Source organism: Hippoglossus stenolepis, chromosome 11, assembly GCF_022539355.2.
Source record: "Hippoglossus stenolepis isolate QCI-W04-F060 chromosome 11, HSTE1.2, whole genome shotgun sequence".
Classification (NCBI taxonomy): Eukaryota; Metazoa; Chordata; class Actinopteri; order Pleuronectiformes; family Pleuronectidae; genus Hippoglossus; species Hippoglossus stenolepis.
Genome location: NC_061493.1, coordinates 5,473,983 through 5,483,982, shown reverse-complemented (window position 1 = coordinate 5,483,982; position 10,000 = coordinate 5,473,983). Strand labels below are relative to the sequence as shown.

Below are 10,000 nucleotides of genomic sequence, written 5' to 3'. Positions count from 1 at the left end.
TAAGAGTGTCTTAACTGACACAGTGTGTGTGTTTGGGTATGCACGCAGGAGTGCACTTGCAAGCCGCGTGTGTGTCCTCATTTGTCCTCACGCCGAGCTCCCCTTGCAGACAGTAGCCATTTTCAGCTTACAGGGCCCTTCATCAAAGCTTTGAACCCACCCATGGTCTTGCCCGCTTGTTACACACTCTCTTTAGCATGTGTGTGTGTGTGTGTGTGTGTGTGTGTGTGTGTGTGTGTGTGTGTGTGTGTGTGCGTGTGGCTGCCAAGCTAACGAGGCACTAGGTATTGTTACAGGGACTCACTCCAACCGCACCATGAGCAAGCCATTACACCAATAAGCCTGCATCATTTCCAAAGAATCCAATTAAATTTCGGTCTTACAGCGCTGCACTCTGAAAACACAGATTTTCTCCATTGAGAATGTGCAAACACACACACACACCCTCTCTTAGCTTGCTCGCATTTGGTTTGTGTGTGTGTGTTTCAGAATAAACCAGTGATCCAGCTGTCCATGTACATGATATCTCTGTATTTGTGCTGGAGAACCTGCATGACTCTCTCTCTCTCTCTTTCAGCATGTGCTGTCTGTGTCGATCATCCTGTCTTTGTCTGTCTCTTCAGAAGTACTCGATATCTTTTTCCCCCCTCTTCCTCACCTTCCTCCTTCCACCAGCTTGTCTCTGTCTCCCCTCTTCTATCCCTCCCTCCTTTCCTCTCCACTGATTCTGGCTGGCATCTGTTAAGCTGCTAAAGAGAAAGCGCGTATGCATGTTTGTGTGTGTGTGTGTGTGTGAGTGTGTGTGTATGTGTTGGTCTTGTGGGGTTGGATTTGAACAAGCCCATGCCTGTTCTGCCCCGGTGGCCTATGAAATGAGAAAGGCAGCCACTGTGCTGCAGACCTCCACTGATAAATCTACCAGGGTTACCCCTCTGCGTGTGCATCTGCGTGAATGTGTATGCGTGTGTGTCAAGTGCATGTGTTTGCATATGTGTAGGCGGGCATGCATGTAATGTGCACGTGTGTATGTACGAGCAGTGATCATCTGTGTTTGCGTCTTCAGCTCTGTGACGGCAGAATAGAGATTTGGAGAGATTTGATTTCACACACCCCAAAGCCAAGAGTGTGTGTGTTTGTGTACGTGTGCATGTGCGTGTGTGTGTGTGTGTTTGTGTGCACGCACCATGTGGTATAATCTGCCATCAACGCCTTAAATGCGTGACATTAAAACACCACCGAGTCGATTCTTCTTCAGACATTTGAATTTTTTTTTCTCCCTTGCCTTCTTGTCGTTTGTCTCATTTTTATCCGTGTGCATATATTCGTCTCGGGAGAATTAGAGGTCATGTTACCAATCTATGGAGCACTCAAAGACAGGGTGGAGAGAGGTAGACTGAGAGAGGAGAGAGAGCGGTATCTCTCTCAAGAGCACTGAAAGGCCCCAGGTTACCTTGCTCGTGACAGTGAGGTCAGATATTGAAGATGTGAAGTCAATACAACACACCATTTAGCAGCCATTTTCATATGGAGGTAGTGTTGACTTGAGGGAAGGAAGGAAGAAAGAAGGATTTATGCCTGATAAGGACTTTTTCAAGGTTTTAAAGAGGATGTGGTAGAAGCCTCAGGGATTAATATGCATATAAACTGTGAGGTTAACAGGACATGCCCCACAACAGACTCAGAGTGGGACAGTGTACACACGCAGCTACATTGGAAGTCAGTGTAAGTGTTTTACATACATACAGTTTCTGATTTTGTAACGCTAAGTTAAAACGTAGGGTATCAGCTGACACAATGTCTAACACGTATATTGTTAATACAGAACAGAATAAAATATAATTTGCCTCAGGGTTTCACAATGGTGCAGCATTTTATGGCACTGAATTCCATAATGTTCATTAGATTTGGGGTTTTGAAGTTCTGCCTTCCTTTTTGTACACTAGATCAGCGTTTCCCACAGAATGAATGCAATCTATGGCAGTAACAGGGTGCACACGCAAAAACAGTCACGGGATAAATAATGCTGCGATTACTGCTGCACACCTCAAGTTGGAGATCTCATGAGTTATTATAAGAAGTAGATAATTCATGGGAAACACTGTTCTATGGTACAAGTTTAGGTTTATATATGGCAATTGTTATTCAAGGTGAGATAAGAGGTCCTGAAAAATGTTAATGTCCATCTGCAAATGAAGATCATGTCATATGATCAAAAGTGAAATTAAAAAGTATCATGTCCTGGGACTCAGCATTATGAGCTTACCTCTCTCTCAGCTTAATAAAAGAATGTGCCTTAAACATGTACTGTCTTGATACCATCCCCTCATGATGCCGGAAAAAGGCTGACGAGGCTTGATTTGGAGATGAAAAGGTGACAGATATTCAGTAGTGACTGTAGTCAGTTGTCTGGATAATGTTGCATCGAAGCCTTTCCCATCTTTGCATGGCATATTTATCCCGCTGTTGACATAAGGCAGCTCTTAGAGCAGGTGTTAAAGTGCAGAACTGTTACAGTGTCTTAACATCACTGGAGCAGCTCTCCTGCTGCATAAGGAATGCTGCAACCAGCCTGACTCTCACCAAGGGGCTCGTTCAACAAAGCAAATATTGTCACACACACACACACACAGTCGCACGCACACACAAAAGAATGCACGACACACATTTCGCACATAAGCACGCATCTATACAGACTCACACTATAATAATTCATGCGCGGAGGCATACCCCTCATAGCCCTCACGCACACACACACACACACACACACACACACACACACACACACACACACACACACACACACACACACACACACACACACACACACACACACACACACACACACACACACAAGGGTGATGGAGGTCGTTGAGGCGTTTTTTATGAGTAAGGGCCTGTTCCTTCTCAGCCATATTTCACCTCTTTAGTGTGTGTGTGCATGTGTGCGTGTGTGTGTAAAATAAAACAGACTGAGACATTATCTTCAAGCCATGACAGCTGTAATTGTGGAGCACATTAAAATGGGTGCAGGGTGACACCTCTAACCACCTTCTATTAAGAAACACACACTCTCACACAGCATCCCTCCCCTCTGTCTCTCTCTCTACACACACACACACACCCACACACCCACACCCCACACCCACACAAAGGTGGTTTCATTGTGGTCAAACAAGGAAATGAGCATCTTCGAGCCCGTCAAAGCTGAGTGCTTTGAGGAGGGCCAGTCTGGCTAATGTGTACATGTTGATGTCTTGATTATATGTGTCAAGTGTCTGTCCATGTTCCTCAATAGACAGGTCTGCCTGATCAGGAAGGGGAGAAAAGAAACCTTTCACATAGAAACATTTGTAAAGAGGAGAGGGAGAGAGAGAGAGAGAGACGCAGCACCGTCAGACCCTGCAGTCTGGATTCTATCATCCTATATGCTTCGGTTTTTTAAAAATGTATTGTTATTATTTTGACCTCACTCCACATTACAGACCTTTCAGGTGTTGTACTCTTAAATCAATCTATCAATCAATCAATCACATGTGTATTATTGTCTACTCACTTACACTGCATTTATTTATAGGATTTACTTTCTCTTTTTGTATGCTGTGCAATTGCAATAATGCGACAATGCAAAAGCAATAAATTCTCCTCTAATGTTGTTAGGGTCTTGGTTCTTTAAGTTTTAAATGAGATCTTATGTGAATATGTAAATATACTATATGTAAATATGTGCATCACACTGCTATGTATTCATCGTTTGTTTTTTAAAGTCTTTCAAGAACTATATGCAATGACATATATGCAAAATCCTCTTTGTTACAAACAAACTGCAGTAAAGTAAAAATCGCTTTTGACTCATTTCAGGATCATTAACACTGCAGTGATTCAGGCTTAGATCAGTTTAAGAAAGAATTGTGTTAAAGGTCGGGTCGATTTGTGTCTGTAACATTTTTTTATCTACCGTATGTTGAAATCCTCTTCACGTCCAGATAACCATCAATAAATAAAGTGTCTGAAAAAAAGAAGAAGAAAAGAGCTGGTGTCTATTGCAGGATGGTAATAAACAAGACCAATCATTTCATTCTGAAATTATATTCAGACTTAATGAGATTATAGGAAACAGAGACTGGTCAGAATTTAGAAAAAGAGTCACGGAAAAGTCGTCTTCTAGCAGTTGTCATGTGTTTTGGGTTCGCAGCTTTGACGAGAGTGGAGGACCTGGAATGTATGGGTCGCATTTTTTTTCAAAGAGTAGTCTGCTCTTGTGAGCTTTTCCTGGATTACCAACCCCAGCTTTAAGACAAAATCGAGTATCGGGTGAAGAAATAATATTAGTTTTATGCTACATCAGGGTGACATTTTTGGCCTGAATCAAAACTCTGATGGTGACAGTGGGAGTGAATTAAAATGACAAAATGACAAGATGTGATCCCTCACACTGGTGTTATATGTTCATCTATTCGTTGTGTTTTGAGTTTGGAGAAGTGAGAACCGATATAATCACAAGATGCCTATCTGTCTGTGTTTTACTTTTCCTCCTATTCTTCATTTATATATATATATACACACACACAGGCCCACACACACACACACACACACACACACACACACACACACACACACACACACACACACACACAAGGGATGCCATCGATACAGCAGTAATCTGTGCAGCCGATAAGCCAGGCACAGGCTTTGGTCGCGAACAAAGGCGAGGGCAGCATGGCGGTTATAGATCCTCCCTCTCCTCTTGTTCTCTCTAAATCACTTCACCTTTCGGGATCCCACACTCACATAGACATACACATGCACAACATATCAACACACAAGAATGACCACACACACACACACACACATACTGTAGGAATGCATGCACACACTCGTGCACTGAGAGATTTAACATGGACAAGTGGGCACTTGGTAGAAGAATTCAATTGGCTCCTCTCTCTCACTCCTCCTCCTCCTCTCTCTCTCTAGGTCTCTCGGCCTCTCAGGGTGTCACAGTACATGCCAGTCCTTAATTCCTTCCAATCTTCTCCCCAACACACACTGTCGCCTTTCATTTAAAGGGCCTGCTGACAGGGATGACCAGCATCTCCACTCCTCCATCCCTCCCACCGGTCCCTCGCTCTATCTCCGCCTGTCTCTCCCTTTCTCGCCACTCGTTATCGCTCTTTCAGTCTGTTACTTAAACCATCTGCCTTTCTCCAGCCATCTCTCAAATACTGTCTTGCATCTCCTTATTGGCATTCGTTTGCTGTCTTTCATTACTTCCCCTTTGTTTGTTTTTTACTTTATCGTATCCTCCTCCCCTCTTTCTTTACTTCCCTTCATCATCCCTTCATTTTTTTCTCTATTCTTTCCCCTTCTACTCCTCTCTGTTGCTGAAATCAAATCTAATGCTCCCTTTCAGTGTTGTCTACGTCTGGCTCGTCCTCCCTCCCTCCCTCCCACTGTGTTCTCTCCTCTCTAACAGCTTTCTATCTATTTGTCTCAGTGTCAGCGCTCTGCACCTCACACCGCCACTTTAGCTCCTCTCCCCATTGTGCTTTCCCAGCCTGCCACGCTGGCTTTTCAATTGGCCAACAAGAGTAAACACCGGTTGTCGAGCATCAATCACATCACACACACCGGCGGACGGAGTGAGAGAGAGTCTCCAATTTCGCCGTTGCTGTTTTTTTGCCCCCCCCACCCACCAATTTTTCGCAGAATATGGTCAGAACAATCTACGACGAGACAATACCCGAGGTGACAGTTTGTGTGTGTGTGTGTGTGTTATTACAAACAGGAAGGGTGTCTTTGCAGCAGCACATAATAACAGGATAGCGAACAAAAACAACACTCATTCAACAATCAAGTAAATTATTATCTTAAACATGTAGCCGGCGATTACTACATCACAACATTATGATGCAAAATATAAGTAAAATGATACATATGTGAATTTATATCCAAAACACTAATGATGCAAAATAGACAGATCAGTGGAAATGTCAGGCAATCACTAAAGATTTATAACGTTTTATATAATAATAACTTTTTTCAATACTTACTCGATAGATAAGCAAATATGGATTTTAATACTACTGCCCAATTATTATCAATGTATTATCGTTTATATTTTGCAGACTAACATTCCATTTCAATCTCATCCTACTGTATCAATCTTTTCACGCTGTCAGAGATTATACATGACATTTAAATTGTCTTTCAAATTCTGGTTGAACCAGGAGTTTGTCTACACACTCTCGTGAGTATATTAGTATCATTCTTGAACGTATTTGTTTTTTGTCTTTGTTCCTAGCTGTATGTCTATTGCCATGTAAGTTCCCTGAGAGCAAAGCAAAGACTTTCTTGTATGTGTGCAAATACTTGGCCAATGAAGCCAATTCTGATGCTGATTCATTTTGTCCGATCACTCAATTTGACTTGTTACAGCCCACAAAACAGCAAAGGGCCGTTGTGATGTTATGATGTGTCAGCTGTCTGATGCCAAATCACTGCACCGTGGTTTATAATACTATGAGAAAAAAGTTTATTACTTTGGAAAGTTATGAGAACAGGGATAATTTGATCCTCCATCTTGATGTTGACAGTATAAACAGTGAAATGATGCTGAACATGTTACCACGGATGTGTGCTTGTACGAATTTATTAGGCCAACATTTGGTCTTTTTGCATAATAGCCGATTGTGTTGTGAAAAACTGCAGAATTCCAATTTCTTTTCTTCTCACAACACGTATGATGAGTGACATGCAAAATTATAAAAAACAGTTTTTAATATTTTACAGCGGATCTTAAATAAAACTGAGATGATAGGGCAAGAACAGTTTCACTTAACCACAACGCAATCAGAACATGACCACTTACACCCAGATATGTGCTCAGGAAAGAAAATGCATATATGTAGAATTTCGCTTTGAGGAAAGTCAGGGAGGAGGGTGAAACACACACACACACACACACACACACACACACACACACACACACACACACACACACACACACACACACACACACACACACACACACACACACACACACACACTGAAGTGCAGCTTAGAGGAGCCTTGTGAGAGCATCTAACTGAGCAGCATAACATGATGATTTGCTGTTGGGGAGTTCGCTCTTATCTACCCCCCCCACACTAACCACCACCCCCATCTCTGGCTCTCACACTAACTCATTCACAAACACACGCACACAAATACACAAATACAATCATACGTGGACACATTCTAGTTGTACTGTAATAAAGAATTATTTCTTCATTATTCTTGCCCCCTCAATCCATTCTGCACCCTTTCGTCCTGCCACACGTTATTTCCACACACATATTCACACATTAGTGTGTATTGGTGAGTGTATGTGATGCATTTGTGGCTTGTGCACTTGTGTTCCACCCCGAGCAGTAAATCAGCCCTGTGCTAATTGGTAGGAACAACAGCAACACTTTGGCAGAATATAATGTTTTATGTTTGTTTCTTTATTGCGATCTTTAATGTTCATCGCCGTATGCGTGTGAGAGGGTGCGATCGCACATTAATGTGTGCGCGCCGTGTGTGTATATGTACTGCATTATGATCCTAATGAGACACTGTTGATGAGAGGGGACTGGAAAGACGCAGAGGAACAAGAGCATGATAAGCTTCTTAACGATGATCACTCAGTGTGTTTGAGTATGACAGTGTGTGCGCGAGTGAGATGCACATGCGTGTGTGTGTGTGTGTGTGTGTGTGTGTGTGTGTGTGTGTGTGTGTGTGTGTGTGTTGCGCGTCCCTCTCGAGCCTCTCCACTCACAGGCGGAACACAATCAACGCAGCTCTCATTTGCAATCAGTAATTAGAATGCTAATTAGCCCCTGGGAGCTAACGGGAACTAGTGTATTACAAGGGCTTGATTAGGACTGCTCTATTCCTAAGGGAGGGATTTACACCTGCACGCTATTGGCTCAAACACCTGCCAGTTATGACCTATCATCCAGTTGGGTCTGATTGTGACTGAATTTGAATAAATTAGGCCCCGGGATAACACTGACTGAGCAGTATTCTACTACAAACTCCCCATCACGATGAGTAGCATCAAGGTGAAGTAAATTAAAGAAGCAGAGTTATGATACAAGCTGCGTCTCCTGTGTCAAAGAAATACTAATAATCTTCACTCGCCACATGTGGGTTTGAAAGGTAGCTCTGCGTTATGTGTAGCTGAAGAGCAGCTGTAGTCAGCTTGGATTCAAAACAGCCACAAACACGTGGAAAATGTTACTAGTCTGTTTATGGACATTTTATAAACCACTCCAGCCTGAGCTGCTTCTCTGCTGTTGATCCAAGTGTACACTACAGTATGTTCCAAACACACAGTTTCTTCACAACAAATTAATACACTGCTTACATGCCCCGCTGTTGACTGTCCAACGCTCAAAAGGTGAAAGTAGGGAGTAAAAATATTGATGAAGCTATAGTGGGGGGGGGGTATTTTCACTGATTTCCCATGAAATAACTGGTGGATGATTAAAAAGGCATATTTAGGGAACTGATATCCATGAGTCTGAGTAATTTGGTGCAGCTTGATTGAGTTTAAGGCGACTGTTGGGCCTTGGCGAAGGTATGGACTCTACTCAGTGCCATTCTACTGTATAATGTAATGAACAAATTAATTAGTGGTAGAGAAGTGGATCATCCTACTAAAGTGGTTTGACAGGTTTTTATCACTGGAGTATTTTCTGAACCACAAGTTGAAATCTTCAACTATTGCCGTTGATGTAGGAAACTAACAGAACCAAAGCTACAAGCTTTTTTTGTTTTTAGTGGTTAGACAAGTTACAGATTGTACAAAGGTTCCTTCCACTTTCTGTATGTGTGCTGCAAACCCCTTTGCCTCTTGTTTTGATCAGACATGGAGAAAGACAGCTAAGTTCAGCCATCAATTTCAACTGCATCACTGTTACCAAAGGTACATAGATAATCTTGTGATGCTGTTTCCATGAGGACTGACATAGTTACACTAAGGAGGAGTAGATTCCGTACGTATCCTGTTGAGAATGGAACATCTGTCCAAAGGAGATTCATGGCTGGAATGCATCTCAGTCTTTTAATCAGTCTCAAATCCATTTGGTGACATTTACACACACTCTCTTACACTTTACACACCCGAGCCATGCAAAGTGACTGAGTGGAAAAGGGGACCAAAATGGCTTCTTTGGAAAGACACGCTTTGCAATGTGATCACAACGTGCACAATTATTCTATGTTAATAGTTACGAGCACGTGTTTGCTATTCTAGAAATTGAACTGCTTAGGTAGAAAATGCCTTTGGAAAATACTTTTTACCTTTGTTTATTGGAGTTTATTGCAGGTCTCTAACATTTGCACAGTCTTCTTTTACCTGTGTCCCTCATCCTCTATCTTTACCCTCCACTACCTGGATCCCCATCCTTTAACCGGAGACTCAATCACAGTGTTGTCTGTGCTGCTTAGACGCTGTAGCCATTCAACTAACCACTGACTGCTCGGGTCTATTCTCCTGTCTCATTTAACATAAGACTTGAGTTGATAACAGCCAGCAGGTCATTATGCCGGCTTGTGTCTCTAGCTACTCCCAACAGTCTAATCTAAGGAGAGGAAGAGAAATGGCAATGGACTGGACCAAGGCTTCTGCAACTTCTTCATCCTGGGACTGAAAGTGAGTCAATTTAGAGTCACCTCAGGACTAAGAGTCATGAATGCACACTAGTTCTGTAAAGGCTCAGACATTAAAGTTTAGGTGAAGTAAAAGAACACAACTGCAAGGAAGCTTGAATTTGATTTTCATGGCTGGGCCTGCGCTGGGTACTTTTTCTTATATTTCCTCCTGCAATAGAGCCAGTTTAAAAGTTGAACCACACTTAACGTCTGCCTCAATGCCAGCACGTTCTGGATTAATTACCTTGTGATGTAAGTAGTGTTTTGTACAACTACCTGGTACAACACGCTCACACCAACATAGTTCTTTGGGTGTTTTTTAAGG

At 42.5% G+C, this 10,000-nt stretch overlaps 1 protein-coding gene across 7 annotated transcripts in view; it reads right to left on the bottom strand.

The window, feature by feature from the left end:
* Positions 1 to 10,000, bottom strand: part of rnf220a (ring finger protein 220a) — a 171,858-nt gene that overhangs the window by 102,105 nt on the left and 59,753 nt on the right. For 4 of the 7 annotated variants that reach the window (XM_035169920.2, XM_035169917.2, XM_035169922.2 and 1 more), the window contains exon 3: positions 3,956 to 4,006. The exons of the other annotated variants lie outside the window; for them this stretch is intronic. In XM_035169920.2, coding sequence (XP_035025811.1) covers positions 3,956 to 4,006 — 51 coding nt within the window. The remainder of the gene's footprint in view (positions 1 to 3,955; positions 4,007 to 10,000) is intronic. 7 annotated transcript variants of the gene reach the window in all.